Source organism: Sinohyriopsis cumingii, chromosome 1 (genome assembly GCF_028554795.1).
Source record: "Sinohyriopsis cumingii isolate HCF-2022 chromosome 1, ASM2855479v2, whole genome shotgun sequence".
Classification (NCBI taxonomy): Eukaryota; Metazoa; Mollusca; class Bivalvia; order Unionida; family Unionidae; genus Sinohyriopsis; species Sinohyriopsis cumingii.
In genome coordinates, this window is record NC_142961.1 from 167550450 (window position 1) to 167569972 (window position 19523).

General features: G+C 34.7%; 1 protein-coding gene across 1 annotated transcript in view; it reads left to right on the top strand.

Annotated features, from left to right (window-relative positions):
* Window positions 1-19523, top strand: part of LOC149808340 (polypeptide N-acetylgalactosaminyltransferase-like) — a 126630-nt gene that overhangs the window by 15232 nt on the left and 91875 nt on the right. Inside the window, exon 3 of the mRNA XM_089975896.1 lies at window positions 8267-8365. Within this exon, the coding sequence (XP_089832022.1) occupies window positions 8267-8365 (99 nt within the window). The remainder of the gene's footprint in view (window positions 1-8266; window positions 8366-19523) is intronic.

A 19523-nucleotide genomic window follows, 5' to 3' on the forward strand; every position in this document is an offset into this window, starting at 1 on the left:
CTAGCAACCGGTATTGTTTACTTGTTCTTTATTTGCAAGCAAGGTCATAATGCAGCTGAGTTTACACTTCTGACAAGCATTGAATTTGCTGCCCACGTAAGTACACAGTAGAGATTAATTATCCAGGCAGCAAGAACAGTTACTATTCTATCAGCTCCCAAAAATTGGATAAATGATGGTGTTCACCTCAGATCCCACAAAATGTGTGTTTCCTATTGCACTGGTTTTGAAATTAAAGTATGTAGGTATTTTTTTTTATAAACATTATACATATTATAATGATTAGTATATATAATGTACTAAGCACTTCAAAGTACTGGGAAAAACCAGCTTAATTAGATGCACAAATCAATTTCAGGATTTAAAAAAAAACAATTTGATATAAAAAAATCTTTTTTTAAAACCATTGGGTCAAAAAAAGTGCTATGGTTGATAATGAAAAACAGGGACAGTTTGCTAATCAGAAACACATTTTGTTGCCTTATCATCTTGTAGTGTGCATTGACGCATTTGGCTGTTGTGTGTCATTTGTCCAAAAACAATTACTGTTCTAAACTTCAAACAAACACCAGACCAATGTTGACCAAATCAGACACAACACAGGACTTCACATTTATACAAATAGTGCTGATCAGCCACCAAATATAGCTACCATTACTAAAAACTAGTAAAAACCCTTTAAAAGACTTCTCAAAAATATCAGAAAATACTTTTTAAATAAGTTGAAAAAAGCATCCTGGCAGGATCCTTCTAAATTTGTAAATGTTATGCTGATCTGCTTTTAAAGTATGGCCACTGTTGCTAAAAATAGAAAAGATACTAGTACAAAAAGAGAGATAAACAATTGAACAGCTGGCATGAAGCTCTTTCAAAATTTGCACAAATGATGATGAGCAACTCTTACTAAAATTAGAAAACCATTTAAACAACATTTATAAAACCACTCAGCTGATATTGGCCAAATTTTATGAGAAACATCTTGGCATCAAGTACTTTAAATCTCTACAATTGGTGCTATCTGTTATCAAATATAGTTGCCATTGCTAAAAATAGAAAAACCTTTAAATAACTTCTTTACAGAAACCATTTAAAAGAATTTGACCAAGTTAGGCAGAAAGTATTTAGGCATAGACATTATTGCAGTTTTGTATAAATTATACCAGTCTGCCATAAAAAAAGTTGGCCACTGGTGCTAAAACTAGTAAAATACTAGAATGTCTTTTGAAAAGCTGCAGCTGAATTTCACCAAACTTTACAGAAAGCATAGGGCTCTGAGATTTATACGAATTATGCCAGTTCACCTGAGCACTGTGTAGAAAAACAATTCTGCAACTTTTTCTTAAGATAAGATGAACTGACTTTGATAGTGTGTTCCTGGGATAGGGGAGTATTGGAGAAATTATGCAAACATGCCATAAGATATGGATGAAGATTGAAAACCTTGAGAAACCTTTGCATATTTGTTTGCATTGTTATGTATATTTGATTTAATTTATATTTGATTTAATTTAATTGTCTGTAACTCTTAAAATGGGGCCCCAAGGAGTCTAAAGCGCTCTCCATTATGGATCACTGCCATCTCACCTCTGTCTGTGTGGGTTTGAGTCTTGGATTCGGCTAATGTGGGTATGTGAGAAAGCTTGCCAGTAGCTTCTCATGGGCCGGTGGTTCTTTCCGGGGTTTTCCTGGGTTCTTCCTCCACCATTAATACTGGCCGCCATGTATAGCCTATCATGTGCTGAAAAATGGCGTTAAACCATACAACAACAACAATTCTTTAAAAAAATTTATTACATGTTAAAGTAATATAATTTTGTTTACTGGAATTTGACATTTTCCAGAAATTTGTTTGACCTGAATGTTTTGTTTTAAACACCTAAAGCTTACTTAGCTCCCAACCTTGATTCAGAAACCAGTGAGTCAAGTAAACAACTTTCTATTTTTATCTTATTCTTAGAGCAATGATTGGTTTTTGTCAGGGTCGTACTGGGTATATGTGACTTTAGATGTAAACAGCCTCTATTTCAAAATTGTGTTTTTACTGGAATTGCACAATAGTCATGTTTAATACCAATGTTTATTGAGAATTTAGTGAGTTTGGGCTTAAAACACTTGATGTCAAGGTTTTCATTTTGTTTTGACCAGTTTGGAGTTATATTTCAATTTTTATTCAATTTTTTTGGATTCAGAAAGATTAATTCATTTTCCTGGAAATATTGTAGTGCTCATACAGAATTCTTGGACAAAGATGTTTCTTTAAATTTTATTCAGAATTCAAACACCAGAATATTATTGTCTTTGGAACAACAAAGAACTGTAGACACAACAGCCCAATACTAGCTTTAGCATACACCTTACATTTTGGATTTTCGTCGGGACTCAAACTCAAATTTCGTTACTAGGACTTTTAAAAAAATTTAATTCAAGGATTACTTTTGGATTTGATTCTTAAAACCATAGGTTCTTTTCATCATTTTTACATTGTTTTCCCAGGGAAATAAATTATTTGTTAAATTTTACAAAGCTTGTCATTTTCACTTGTTCTTTGTTACTATTTATTTGAGCGTAAACAGATAACATAAGAGCATAACATGTGCAATCAACAGCATTGAATGAAATTTCAAGAGAAAAGCATCCTACTGACCCGAGTGTCTTGTCCAACTGTTCTTGCAATTGGCAAGTAGGCAGATGTCATCTAGGTGAGTGATCTCCAGTCCACTTGGGCATCTTGTTCTGTGTTGATTTAGTGAGTTTCTTTAATTTTTATATCAACAACGTTTTTAAAAGGGTGGGCACGTTTCATTTCTGATATTAAGGAAATTAATTTTTCTTCCCAAAATATTGATCATAAATATAACTTATTTTAGTTCTAGCGGTCAATGACAAGAAGAGTTTATGTGAAGGTCCAGTGGCCAACATCTGTTTGGTATCTGGTGTGCATTAGAAGTTGTTTATTATTGCCATGCCTCCCAAACTACTTAGAGGAAAGTCTTGAAACATGACAGTTTTTTCATTGTAAAAAATGGTGCCTCTTTAGACATTCAACATGGCCACCTTGGGAATTTTCTTGAGAATCTTGTATTTGCCATTCCTACTGAACACATAGTCAAATACACATGGAGTTTTATAGCTGGCCCAGAATGAAAATGGTACTAATCTGACCTCTGGCAGATTAGCCATTTTTTTTGTTATTTTTATTTGTACTCCTTTTGAATGGATTGTCATATTGTCAGGTTTTCACAGAAACACCTTGCACTATGAGGATGTTATTTTTATTTTTAACAATTGATGCAAATTTGGCCTCAAGAAGCTGCCATAGTGGCCGTCTCAGATCTTGTATAATTGCTACTTGATCTTGAAGGATGGTTATGTTTACATTGGGTTTAGACCCTAAATGGAAATGGTACTATTTGAACCACCAAAATGTCTTCCATAGCTACAGTCTTGAAATTGTGGTTGTTACTATTCCTCTTAAATAAATACAGATAGCTGTATTGCCTGGGATTTAACACAATAACCCCTAGAGGTTTTTGTCATTTTTGCCTGAAATCGAGTAGGAAACACATTTTGAAAGCTATTTCTGAATTCATCCTAATACATCAACTTCCAGGTGATTTTCCAATAGCCTCATGCCTAGTTGTGTTAGAAACATTGTTTTTCATTGGTTATTTGGCTTGCACTTGAGCAGAAGGGTAAAAGTTGGAGTTCTTTTGGGCTTTTTTTTTTGGTTGCTTAATGGACCCATTATTTTCATGTTGAGAGCACTCTTTATTCCAAATGCCTATCTTATCCTACTTTTTACAAAGGTTCATCTGTCTGTTTGCAGTTCATACCCATCTACCTTAGATCTGAGACCAAAAAGTCTAAAAATCCGGATACAAAATCGGATTCTGACCACGGGCAAATTTTGGGTGGAAAAAGTCGGGTCCAAAGAATGAGGTTTTTCTCTCTGTATTTTGTAGTGCAACTAGAAGTTCAGATTATTTGGTATCATTGTAGAGCTACATCTGTCTGCCTTTCTATAATACTACCCACTTTAGTGTATCTTAACCTTGATGCTACAGAGCTTGGCAGTAGGCTACTACATCCTGCCATGTAAACTCGTCAGGGGTTAATGTGTTAACACTAAAACAATACTTATGGTATGTTATAGGTTCTAAATGAAAATGGTTGCCAATCTGATATTCAGCATTTTCAAAACCTTGCTTTTGCCTCTCCTGGAATTTTAGTCATATTGACTACAACACTGAGATGTTCACTAAGATACTTTGTAGTTGATCCTAAATGAAAATGATGTTAATCTAAAGCCAGTAATGGCTGCTGCAGTGGACCTCTATTATTTTTATATCTACACTTCTGATTGGATGGTCATATTGACACAAATTGTTTATTGCATGACCTATTATGACATGTCATTGGTTCTATATAATCTGTAATGGCTAACAAATACAATAACTTGACAGGTAGCATCAGACTAATTATTGTGTGTATTTTAGCAGTGTTGTGTAGTTTGATAATAGGACTCACTTGACTGTGGAGTCAGGGTCACTTTTTAGATTTCTGTATTTCATTGACCGTACAAAAACAGTGACTTGTACACCTACAAATGGATTTCAACCAGACATTTCAAAAAAACAAGTTGGTGGCATTCTGACATTGATTTCAAGGTCAAAGATCATGACTCAGACTTTAATCTGTACAGACATGGACACAAGATAGCACAAACAAGTTTATGTGGATTTTTTTCAAACCATGCTTGGCAGTCACAAAATTGGGCACACAAATTTTTTGAACCTGTAGAACTTCAATCAGGTTTGGAAGAGACTCACAAAGTGTCAGGATTATCTTTTGTTTACCTCTATAGTGTTTTATCTATAAATGGCTTCATGTAAGTCATTTGACTCATCAAGGCAAAATACAGTTAGTCAGAATCCAAACCTATGAGTCTTGTTTAAGCCGATCATCAGTTTTCAGTAGTTTTTAAAATATAATTATATTGTTTAAATACACAATGAAAATATTAGTTACATAATGTGGCTAAGACCAATGAGGAAATTCCCTTGCCAGAAGCATCAGAACACTATATATTTGTTAAAAATCTTGTTGATAGTTTTTATGTCATCAGACATAATCTGAGCATATATGGCAAGGCATTTATTGTTGGCTTTGTCAGTGCTTTAATCTGCCATTGCTGTCACAAATGACGAATTTTGCATGTCACGTATAAGACTATCCTCAACAACGTTTTGTAGGTGCTCCAGTAACTCTGAACAGGTAGTAGCTGAGTCATGTCAGAATTCTTCAGAATGCCAATGGCATACATTTCTTTGGCTTCTAAGTCATGTTTTAAATTAAGAAGAGATTTATATTTAAAAAAAGGGATGTCTTCTACACTCGGCCAATGTACACACATAAGTTGCACTTTCACTATTATGTCTTGTTTGGAAGAATGTTTTTGTAACCCAGCATTCAAATCTGCCTGGTGTTGTGGACCTTCAATCAGAAGTTTGTGTTCTGGCAACCCAGCATGCCTTGCCACTGTACTGTTCTGAAAGTTATTGTTTTTTGCACATTTGGTCATGATGTTGTTTTTAGCCTCTGTACATATATGGCAAAATATAAAGGTGTCTTAACTGTCACATTCTTCACTCAACTTAATTTCTTTTTGAAAACGTAGCCAGCTGTGTTTTTAACCATTGCTGCACAAACTCTGTTTTATCTTACGAGTAACCGTTACCTCATCTTTGGATGATGAAGGCTCCACCAGTTCGATAACAATACTATTATCATTGGTCGTTCATAAGTGCAGTCCAAAAGATAATTTTGTTTGTTTCTGATATTTAATTTTTTTGCCTTTGACGCCATTTTCAATTGAATGCTGACAGTATATTGGAACAATGCAAGGCATACAATTGAGTGAATGGAAGTTGTTGCTTCATTGCGTGACAATTTTTGCATAAAATAATAGTTTCTCATGAGAATCACTTTAAAATCATGTGTTTATTTTCTGCCTCTTTCTTGGGTGTAGTGATTATACGGTTCTAACATCCTGTTGCTACAAATGATGTGACAGTTACAGCTCATATAAGGTCAGCTCCAGGCTCCACACTCAGTTTTAACCCTATTTGTTATGATAATGTTAGCATAAGAAACTGATGTGTGCATGTTTTCTGTTTGGGAGAGTTGTAATCTAGCCATTAAAATAGACCAAACCTTAATTTTGTTTTAATCAGCAAAACATAATATTGGGGTGCGTCAATTTACCTACCGGCGATGATTTTTAGATTGAATCTTTGTTTTTTGTTAATGAGTAAAAGGTAACATTGGGGTGCATCAATTTGTGTACTAGTGACTATTTTTGTGCATCAAATCGGAAAAGTCTGCATATTTGATGCATGACGCATGGGTAGATAAAACACTGCCTCAAAGTGCCAACTTCCAAGATGTGTCTTTGGGTAAGGCCTTTACTTCAAATGCCTTGACACTAAATAACCTACTTGTGTTGCTGTGCCATAAAGCATCAAACCAAATCAAACCTCTAAGTGTATGCAGTAATATGGCCATTACAGCAGCCATCTTAAAATATTGCTGTTGCTACTCCTTCTGAATGCATGGCCATATTTTCAGGTACAGAAAGATTTCATATGATGTCTGTTTGGTCCTAAATGAAAATGTTGTTGGTCTGACATCTGTATGGCCACCATGGTGCCCATCTGGTTAATCCAATTATTACTACTTCACCTGAATGGATGGTCATATCAGATTGAGGTTTTCACTAAAATACTTCTTATGATGTCTAATTGGTCAGAAATGAAAATGGGTGCCAATCTGATAGCTACTATGGTCACCACAGCAGACATCATTGAAAATCTTGTTATTGCTGATCCTAAATGAAAAGTCATATCAGCATGGACTTTTTACTGTAGACTTCTGGTTAGTCTTGAACAAAAAATTGTGCTAATCGGATATAAATTATGGCTGCCATCATTAAATCTTATTGCTACTCCTTCTAGATGGAAAGTCTTATCAACTTTGGGTTATCACCAGAATTCTGATGATGTCATCATTGGTGCCAATATGACATCCAGTATCGTCATCATGGTAACCATCTTGAAAATGTTATTGCTACTTCTCCTAAATGCAAAGTCATACTGACATCACTTTTCACCAGAAGATGGATTATTATATCACAATGGTTGTGAATACAAATTTGTCTTGCTCCAAGTATGGCAGTTACAGTGAACATATTGAAAATCTTGTCACATATTCTCCAGAATGATGGTCATACCAATAATCTTCTAACAATGTCAAGTTTGTCCTAAATGGAAATGGTCCCAACTTACATCTAACACGGCTTCCCCATTGGTTAATTTGAAATTTTGTTGCTCAAGACTGTCAGATTGTTTCAGTACTCCTGGCAATTCTTTTGAGACAGTACAGTGTCAATGCTTTGAGGACTCTAGTTTTTGTACTTAATTCTCTAATTTGTTATGTTGGAGTTTCTCAAGAACATCTGATGGTTTCAGTACTCTGCAGTTAAAAGTCATAAGTATGGGAAAGAAACAGATTTATGGTGGATTACTGTTAAAAATATATAAAAAATTACCAGTAGAGCATCTTTACATTTTTTAAACTATACCTTTAGTTGGTACCATATAGCTACAAATAAAATAAAATGCTGCCACACACACACACACAGAGACACAGACACACACATGATTCAAGAGATTATTCTTGTTTTTTATGTTTTGTAATTAACTCTTTGATATTGCTCATTATGATAAACTGTTGCTAATGAGTGAATATCACACTACAAGTGACAGTTATGTAGCTAGAAACTTGAAAAGAGTATCACTATTTCCTTGTTCTTACAATTATAATCCCCCCCCCAAAAAAAAAACATGTGCTGCAGCTCTGTTTACATTGAGAGAAAAAAATCCAGTGTAGATAGGTAGGTTGGTACAATTTTTTTTGATCTGGACTGATTTAATGAAGCATCATTCACATCCTGAATTTAACTTGGATCATAGTTACATTCCTTTGTTAATTTTTAATTTCTCCTCCCCCACCCCCGATCAAAATGTATTGTCAGCAAGAAAAGATGGGGTCGGTTGGCTAACCAGAACCACAAATGGCTTAAGTAATCTGTGCCAGAAATTTACCCTTGCCCGCCCAACCCCCACCCCAAGCAAACTTGTCTTTAGACATTCAGACATTTTAAAGGCTTCATTTATTGATGACTTTGACACTTATTTTCATTTTTCAGGTGCAAATCTCAGCAGTATGTGTCCAATCTCCCATCTACCTCTGTAATAATTACATTCCATAATGAAGCCAGATCTACCTTATTGAGAACTGTTATCAGGTAACTGTCTGTCTGTCAGTCTCTCTTTCTTCCAGTCTTATTGTGTCATTTGCATTCACATGATCATGCTTAGGTTTCTCTGCCATTGGCAGTGATGGTAGTGTTGAAGTTTCATGTTAAGTTACTGGGAGGACAGATCAATGTATGGATGCAAGTGAGATACCAGGTTCAGTATGAGAATGACTAGAAATTAGCAGAACCTTTTAATATTTTAATTTGTTTGATTGTCTTTAATTAGGGCCCCAGTTGATGAATTTAGTGGGGTCCTATACTAAGCATCATCTGTGTATCTGCCAGTAATCTGCTTTCCTGATAATAACTTTACCATAAATTGCTGGATTTTAATGTTAATATTTGCTGTGTTGATTCATATTGACAAGACCTTCAAAGAGTTTTATTTCCAGCTTTCTTTGTTATCATTTAGAGGAGTTGTTGCTGTCCTCTTAACTGGTTTCCTCAGCTTAACTTCATTGATGGGGTTTTGGATTTCAGTCAGATTTTATATATGTCAATATTGACAAGACCTTGAACAAGTTAGATTTCCAGCATTACACATTTACATGAATTAGACCCCTAGAGATTGCCCATACTATTGACTTTTATTTTCCACAGCATAACTTTACCATAGATCATTGGATATGCTACTTACTATAGATCAATGGATATGCTGCTTACCATGGATCAATGGATATTCTGCTTACCATGGATCAATGGATATGCTGCTTACTATGGGTAAATGGTTATGCTGCTTACCATGGTTCAGTTGATATGCTGCTTAACATGGATCACTGGATATGCTGCTTACCATGGATCAATGGATATGCTGCTTACCATGGATCAATGGTTATGCTGCTTACCATGGATCAATGGATATGCTACTTACCATGGATCAATGGAGATGCTGCTTACTATGGATCAATGGAGATGCTGCTTACCATGGATCAGTGGATATGCTGCTTACCATGGATCAGTGGATATGCTGCTTACCATGGATCAGTGGATATGCTGCTTACCATGGATCAATGGATATGCTGTTTTATGTTGATGAGATCTTGAATGATTTAAATTTCCATCATTCCATGACATAACTTATGGGAGTTATGGCTCTAGATTATCTTTCATCCTGACTTTGTTTCATGCACCACTACTTTACCAAAGATTATTTGATTTTGACCAAATTTGGCATGCAGCCTCCTGAGGCTGTATTATGTAGCATTACAGTACCACAGATTGATGGGTTTATACCAAATTTGGCATGCAACCTCCTGGGTTGATTTTATGCAGCATAAATGTACCAAAGATTGATGGATTTCGGATTTTTCAACCAATTTTGGCATGCATTGTCATATTGATAAAGCTTTGATTTTCAGCATTCCATGCATCATTTACAATAGATATGATCCAGAATGCTCATTTTCACAACTATAGTTTCCCAAAATAAACGTTTCTGTGTTTAAGGTCCTGCCAAGCTGATAGTTTTGAGCAGGGACCTTTTCATTGCATCCATAGCAAATAGGTTTGTCTGCAGTTAGTTATTATTATTTTCATGTTTCCTCAACAGTTTGATAACTATCATTAATAAGACTTCATATTAAAGGTAACTTCTTTTGAAACAAGTGTTTCATCTGTGCAGTAAGTCATATACTTTTTGCAGCTAAATCTTTCTAAACATTATGTCTTTGTTGTCACTGGTATGGACATTTCAGAATTTCGTGGAACTGCCTCACATGTGGAACTGCCTTGAATTGAATACATGTACCGAACATAAGCTAACGATATACGTGTATGTATAGAAAGGTCAATCTTCCTTCTGTTGAATAAAAACAAGTGTTATGTGGATACAGAGACGTAATCACCTGCAGTAAATTAATGGATATTCTGGATTATATCTTTGTGATACATCAAGACTGTTGGCACTTAGTGTTGCTGGCACAGCAGCACATTCAGGATTGGAATTCATTCAGAACACCACTGGAAATCATTTGGAATACTCTATACTTCTGGATTTGTGATAGAATTTTAATGACTATTTGGGATTAATTCACAATACTGTTAGTTCCTTTTAAATTTTCACTTTGCATTCTCTGGAAATAAATTATTTGTTGAATTTTACAAAACTTGTGTTTGCTTTTTTGCTCTGTTACCTAGTTTAAGACTATAGTCAGCACACTCTACAACAGTTTATGATGAGGATGTTGTTAGATATTCAGTAACTTCAGATGGTGAGAATCACTTCAATGTAACCCCAGATCTAGACTTAAAGTTTTCAGTATGCGAGGAAAGACAATTCTGCCAAACAATCACAGATTGATGTCAGTGCCAGATACTCAATACAGGAATTAGTAGATGCTACATGAATTCATTAATCTTTTAAATTCCAGTTCATTTTGTTCTCTTGCTTGATCTGTATAATATCACACGACTTATCCACCATTCAGTATACAGACTTCAAATCGTAGGATATGATTTGGAGTGATTTTTAAGATTTTACAGTTATTTTTATAAGAGTTATCACCCTTTTGGATTTGAAGCTGAATGCATTGTATGACACACTCTGGTCAGTGCATATTGTCTCACAGTATTCAATCAGTAGGCTTCCACCCAAAAAATGTTTATTGCCATTTTTGCCTTGCAGCTGTATGCAATACAAGATAGAATCTTGTAATTTTTGATGGATTGCTGTGAAACTTCATACAGGTTACGGTCATCATCTATAGACCTGAATATTGACAAATTTGTGTGCTCCTGCTATTTATATGAGTTATTGCCCTTTTTAAGTTTCATCCAGATGTAATATGTGGCAAATTTTTTGGAATTCTTCTACTATGCTTTCATTGGATTATCATGAAAAATTAGTACATATTACAATAATCATCAATATATTTATGTTGACTAATCATTGCACACACTAATTATTTTTGGAATATGTATAGGCACATATCAGTCATTTGGGTAAGGGTGGGATGCTTGAGGTATATGTACATGAGGAATTGTTCACCATTATTGTAATAGAATTTTACAGGAAAAACTTAAAGCTAAGGAAAGTTTGCTTGAGATGATCACTCTTTTTGTTGGTGAAAGAACACAAGCAGTTCTGAGTCAAAGTTGATGCAGAGATTAAATATAATAGGAAAGATATTTTCTTTGCCTAACAATCAAAAAGAAGAGTCGGCCTGTATATGTATCATTTATTCATCAAAATCTAGATATAAAATGTAGAATTTCAGCTTCTTTTCATATGATTGCAAAATAAATATTATGGAAAACAACATCATAAAAGTAAATTTGTTGTTATTTTGAGGTGATGCCATTTTTTAGTGCATGGTAGGATACATTAAAGATGATAAGTAAGGTAATAACAAAACTTTCAAACAGGAATAATCTGCTTATTTGCTAAGAGTAAAAAATAATGGCTTTCAGAGGAGCCATGTTGCTCAGTGGTTGCATGCTGGGCAGTGCAACCAAAAATGGTGTTTTCTCGGGCTTTGGACTTCACTCCAATTGCCTTGGCATTAAATAGCCTACTTGTGTTGCTGTGCAACATAACATGAGAACTAAATGTTTTTCAGCTGATTCCTCTATTCAACAACTCAATAACAATGACCAAGATATTCCAAATATTTACACCATTACACTGTTGCATTTGTATTATCAGTATATAATAACTTTTGCCTCTCTTTCTTGGCACTCAGCTTTAAGAGGATAGTGTTAGGACTGGTCAACCTGGTGTCAGGATAATGTGACTGGGTGGGACATCATGCTACATGTTTGCGGTATGATGCCCCAGTGCTAGACATCACTATAAACTGTCATACTGTGGACATCGTAGCGATATGACTGAAAAATTGTTAAAGCTACGTTAAAAATCAAAATCACACACACACTTTCTTTGTGACCCCACCCCCTCCAATTTTAATGAAACTTATTTTCTAATTTGTTGATACACTGTCATTCAAAACATACAGTAGGAATACTTTGTGTGGTTTTAAAATGTATGTGAAAAGTGTTCAGTTTGTTGGAGATTATATTGTCATACTTTTCAATATCTGCACCTGTTGTTTGCCACTACCATGTGTACTTCATATGGTGATTTTCTCATAATGTAAAAATACCTACAGATTGTATCCTGATACCCATTGGTGTAGTGCTAAATGAAGAAGTGAGGGAGCTCATGTGATTCAGATGAAGGGGGTTGGGTTGGGGGCAGGCAATGGTGAGCACAACAAAAAGTAAGGGAATGCCATTCCCACAGCATTACAATCCTGTTGATACCTATCACTGTGTAAATTGTTGAGTCCACATTAATGCAAAAGTGCGATGTGGCTGTCACTTTTCCAACATTGTCATCAACAGTTTTGTTTAGGTTCTGGTTAAAGTTTTAATTTGCATATATTTCCTACACCCTACACCCCTTAATGGATTTCCAGCCTGCTACACCCATTGATGGATTTTCTACACTCTACACCCATTGATGGATTTCCTACACCCTACACCCCTTGATGGATTTCCTACACCCTTCACCCATTGATCGATTTCAGATGGCTTTCCTACACCCTATACATCTTGATGGATTTCCTACAACCTACACCCCTTAATGGATTTCCAGCACGTTACATCCATTGATGGATTTTCTACACTCTACACCCATTGATGGATTTCCTACACCCTACACCCCTTAATGGATTTCCAGCATGTTACACCCATTGATGGATTTCCAGCACCCTACACCCATTGATGGATTCCCTACACTCTACACCCACTGATGGAAATAACCTACATCATACACCCCTTGATGGATTTTCTGCACCTTACACACATTGATGGATTTCCTACACCCTGCACACATTGATGAATTTTCTTCAAGATTGGGAACCATCATAATGAAGCAAAGACAATTAATTTTGGGGCACAGTTACTCATCATGTTGACCTTGGGTTTAAGGTCATAATAATAGTACATGCTTGTTTTAATTTTAGTAAATGTTTTCAGTTTGCTTATATTTCCTAAACTCCATGATGGATTGTCGTCATATTTACTTGCTTGAGTCGAGTTCAACTGCAAACAACATAGATCCTGATCTGCTGTTGCATAATGTGCTGGCAGATCAGTGACTGTTTTGTTTGTTCTAATGATTACTCCTGTAATGTATGTCAACATGGTACATGTAATGTAGATATATTGATGCATCTGAAATAGTAATTGTTGTTCAAACTTTTCTACAACAGTAGTTTAAGCAGAGGCCATTAATTCCTGATTGTTGTGTGCTCTCTACCATACTTGTCATCACAAAATTTCCAGATGAAAATTATTGATTGTTCTGGATTTTCAGACTATCAGCCAGGTACTTGACTGGGTCAAGGTAAGAGGACATCAGGTTTTGAACATTACTAATGCAGTGTATTACAAATGTTAGTGGTCTTTCATTTTGTCATCATAGTTCAACATTCAGTCTGGTGTGTGCTCAAACATGCCTCTTGTGCTGACCTCATCCAGTATTGTCCACATGCTTTAACCTTGATTTTTCTTTCTTTATTTCTCAGCATGTTTATTTTATTATCTTCCAAGTGATATTGATCATTGATGAACAAAATTAACTGTATAATCATCATTAAAAAGGCATGTGTAATCAGATTTTCAAAAATGACAAGCATTGCTGCAATAATCAGGTACTGACTGCAACATTTATGACTTCTACTTGTAACAAACTGCAGAGACGCATATTTTCTGGCACATTATGATACAGCAGATCTGGGTCTCTGCAGTTTGCAGTTGGGCTGGACTTGTACATGTGGTTCTTGGAATGTCTCATTCTGAAGCAAAGACACTTCTGTGACACTCACTTGCCCCTTTGACCTCTGGGTCAAGGTCACATTTTTTACATCTTTTATGTTTTAATTTCCTTTTATTTCCTTTAATGGATTCTGTTTAAGCGTGGGATGTTTCATTATTAAGCAAACAACATTTCAATCTGCAGCACATTCACATATATTGTTGCAAAATCTTCATCCATGTTTTCAATATGAACTTGTCATGCATGCCCCAGTCCTTCAGTAGTAGCCAATAAGGAATGGTAGAAATTTAAATATTTATGATTGTTTTGGCTTAAAATCACTGTGCAGCATTTATTTGTGCTGAATCCTTATAAACTTGATAAGACTTAGAATACTTTTGCACTACTGTAATTATTACAGTTGAAGAATTTAAAAGAATTTGTTTTTTTATTACCAATATTTGCAATTTTGATATATATATATCATGTCAGACAATATATTGTGTCCAGTTGTCATACAAAATTAGGGGCCCCAAGTGGTTTAAAGCACTCACCATTATGGATCACTGCAATCTCACCTCTGTCTGCGTGAGTTTGAGTATCGGGCTCAGCAAATATGGATATGTTAGAAAGCTTGCCGGTAGCTCCTCATGGGGTCAGTGGTTCTTTCCGGGGTTTTCCCAGGTTCTTCCTCCACCATTTATACTGGCTGCTATGTATAGCCTATCTTGTGCTGAAAAATGGCATTAAACCCTACAACAACAATTATACAAAATTAACCATCTACACACTTTTATACATAGCATTTACTGGGCAAGACTTAATATTTACATGTCACATGTGCAATAGTGAAAGAACTCAATTACATTGCCATTTATGATGAATGTTACAGATAGCAAAAGGGTTACATATAAATTTTGTTTATGACTCCTAGGTCACAGCTGGTGAGGGAGGCAGGTTGGCAGAAGTGTTTAAACAACATGCAGGCAAATCAAGAAACTTTGTACACAAATTTATCTGGTAGTCTAGTTGCTGCTAGATGAAAACTGTGGCACTTGGACATACAATATGGCCTCCACAACAGCCATCATGAAAATTTGTTATTGCTACTTCTCCTAGTCATTATCTTGGCATGGGTTTTCACTGCAAGGCTTCATATGATGTTTACATGGCCTTAGATTAAGATCAAGCCATTTTGACCTCCAACCACTGATATGATCACCATGGCAACAATCTTGAAAATACTATTACTGCTACTGCTAGTGAATTTATAGTTCTGTTGACATGGTGTTTTCATGAAAAGACCTTTTATGATATGTAGATGTTCCTAACTGAAAATGGTACAGATCTGACCTTCATTATGATTATCATCTTGGAATCTATTTATCTTTCATTCTTTTGAACATTTCATCAAACTGATCTTGTTTTTTTACTGAAAGAATTTTTACCACATGTAGTTGGTCCTGTTCAAAACTTGTATATATCTGGCCTTACAAAATGCCATCTTGCTGACCATCATAAAAAATGTTGTAAGGCCATTCCTCCTGGATGAATAATTGTATTGGCATAGGGCCTCCATTGACATACTTCTTATGATAAGTTGTTGGTTCTAAATGAAAATGGTGCCAATCTAACCATATAAAATTACAGCCATGGCAGTTATCTTTATAATCTTGTGGATAGATGATTAAATTGACATGTTTTAAGTGTAACATTTATTATTTGTTGCTTCTTCTAAATCAACACTGTGTTTTTGTTAGAAGACTTCTAATGACTTTTAGTCCTAAATAAAAATGATGCTGACATGACCTATCTGAAATATAAAAATTGGTTTTTCATTTAAAAATATGTAATTGGATTCTGAATGAAAATAGTGCTGATCTAACCTCCAACATGGCAACCAATAGGGCCATCTTGTTCTCGCAACTTATCTTAAACAGATGATCATATGGTTTTCACTTCAGCACTTTTGCAATATTTTGTTATTCTTGAGAAACAATGGTGCATGTCTGACTACTATGTAAATTAGTTTGAAAACCAGATTTGAAGTTGATGTCAAGTTAAAGTTCACTTCTCACATCGTTTCATATTCATTCACATGGTGACTGTAATGGTTTTATAGCACAACACAATGAGTATGAAAATGAATTTGTTAAAATCAGATCTTTTTGTGGATATATCTGAAGAATGCCTTGAAATGAAGCCAATTCAGTAATCATAACTTGGATTTTGATCTGCAGTCTAATTACACACAGCAGTTCCAAAAACAAATATGAATGGATTTTAGCATGTTACCATGTGGCGATATCTTGATCGTATTGGAGTTAAATTCAGTGGTCTTCCATTCATGACATTAGCTTCAAGGTTGAAGGTATGATACAGATTTTTATAATGCACTTGTGAATGCTTTAACTTGGGAATTTTGCATGTTGGAGCTTATAAGGTATATTCAAGATGGTTTAGTTCTGAGTCCAATAAAAAAGGAAGGAAGAAACAGACTTGCCATTGAGTCCTACAAATTTCTTTTTGGATATTAGTACATCAGTCTCTTTGAGGAACTTTTGTTATTAAAATCAGTTACAAAAGGTATACTTCCAATTCACTTGCCATTATGCCGAAGAGCATGTGGGGTCTTCATTGTTATTAAAATCAGTTACAAAAGGTATACTTCCAATTCACTTGCCATTATGCTAAAGAGCATGTGGGGTCTTCATTGTTATTACTGTTGGAGTGAAAAAAATCAATTGAGCATTTGTCCCTTGTTTTCCTTTCTCTACATTTTTACAGAAGTACTGTATAATCATTTTAGCATAATTTATTGTCTTTGAAGTTAGAAAGTATTACACAGAAACCAACTCTTCTTCATCAATAAAGTTAGTACAAGATAGTAACAATTTCCCAGATTTCATTAAAATACTTACAGTAATTCAACAACTGCTTTTGGAATTTATGATATATTGTGAACTTATTTATAAAGTATGTGTGTCACAGTTTTTAATGATAGTACTGGGCTTAGGTCCAGATCTTATGGTTTCATTACATCCCAATTTGAAATTCGTTGAAAACAAATAGTTCATTGTGTTGGGTTATTTTGAGCTGTCAGACTGTAATGTCCTATTACTAGAACATCAGGAATTATGCAGGGATTTACAAATCCACTTACCCAACTCCCAGAACGACCTCAAGTTTGGCTAGGGCAATCTGAAGTTTCCAAGGTACAGTACCTACCTGTGTGCATGGCCAAAATTTGAAAGAGAGAGAGGATGAGGTTGTGTTCTATTTGTAATGCTTATGTTCTGCAAGTATTATACCATGTGATATTACCACAGTAAATATATCAACAAGTTTATTTAGTGTTTATATGTACCACATTCTTCTATTACATAACTGGCTTCAGTTTCTTTCATCTATCATACTTCATTTTAATCTTGTAGTGGATGTCATGGTCAGTCTTGCATTTTCTCCTGCAGGTGTAATAATGTGAAGCCTTACTATTTAAAGCAAGTTTTGAGAAATAAGGAATAATATTTATATTTTAGTGTATCAGTTACATTTTAATCATAATATTTGTACTATCGAAGATTCGCCACTGCTCAGGTCCTAACCCAACCTTATGATGTTTGCAAACTGGCTGACTCTAAACAATCAATTTATCACAGAGTTTTTTGGTGCATGCCACCAACTTTAAAATGAGTAAGTGATAGTTGTTTAAGAACTCATGAGATTTCTTTGACAGGTGTGTTTGGAAATTAATGGCACATGTCTCTAATAATTAAACACAAGGTGGACTTAATTCAAGGTGTGACTGATGTGCTGAAAATGTAATACCCACAGGTGGTTTTAATGAGTTGTTGCTGTTTACATGATAATTGCAGAAGAGAGATACATACTTAAATGGATAAAAATAAGTGCATGTTGCCAATTTTAAGGTGACTAGATGATAATTTTTATGTAAATAGATGAAATAAGTGCCCATAAATCCCTCAGTTGTGAGTATAAATAAATCATTACAAACGATCCAGCTTTAATTACTGTTGATGTAGTGATGAGATGAGTCTGCTATCTTACATGTATCTGGGGAAGAAAAAAAAACTTGTTGAAATTTCTAGCTCTAATGGACCTGTTTTAAAGAAAAATAAATATGCTAGGAACATACAAGAAAGTTCCAGCCACTATATATTAATAAGTAACCAAGGATAAAATATTGTTATTGTTTCATTTTTAGTTCAAGGCCTTTTACCTAAACATTTTTTCTCAAATCTAGTCATGTCCAATTCCATTTGTACTTAACGTTTTATCTCTATATACATGCACATGTCTGATTTTGCTGTTCTAATGATATTTGCATTGTAGCTCTTTCTCCTCGATATATCTGTCTACATGTATTATTTCAACATTTTTGATAACTTTAATTATGAACATACAGTTTGAAGTTGCTAATAAAGATTTAAAAAAGCAAAAAAAGTTAAATATAATGCAATTTCTGAAAATCCCATTATTTTTTTTCATCTTATATTTTTCACTCCTGTTGGGATATTATTTTTGGAGCAAGCTCAGATTTTCAAAGGGCAAGTTCAATTTTCCAGTTGCAAGCTGACTTTTATTACATTTGTAAATCCCTGCCAGGCCTGTAGTAAAGTGTTCAAAGGGTTTGATACAATTAGCATTCACTGTCTGGCATGGTAGCTCATTACAGGAATATGTTTCACAGCTGCAGCTCCCATATGCCAGCTTTATCACAAGATGATTGTCTCTTTTTCAGAAGACATCTTTCCTACAAAAAGCATGAACTCAGAATCTAAAATGCAATATAGTACACATCGACACCATACATAATTTTAAATATCAGCATACAAACTATAGCTTTGGAAATGTTCAAATATTTCTGTTTTAACTGTGTAACTGATACAATATCTGAAAGGATATAGTTTACAAGAAACTCTACTGGTTAAGTTTTCTTCTATCTCTGCACTCTCAATATCTTAACTCTGTAAAAGAAAATGAAATTGTCTCCTTCAGTTATTATACCACAAAAGGTGTATTCTTAACTCTGTGAATTGTCTCCATCAGTTATACCACACAAGGTGTATTCTTAACTCACTGAATTGTCTCCATCAATTATTATATCACACAAGGTGTATTCTTAACTCATTGAATTGTCTCCATAAATTGATGAGTTCAAATTAATTAGTAATGTTTATATTAATTAATACTGTCTGTCAGCTTCTCTCTGGCTCTAGGATAATTAGGCAGTCAGATCTAATTACCATTAAGGAAAAAAATTGCAATGAGTATTACAAGGAGGACAATATCTTTGTAATTATATATTCTCTCCTCTCCCATGTTTCTGTTTTGTTTTTTTTAATGAATGCCTGAAAATGATTCTAA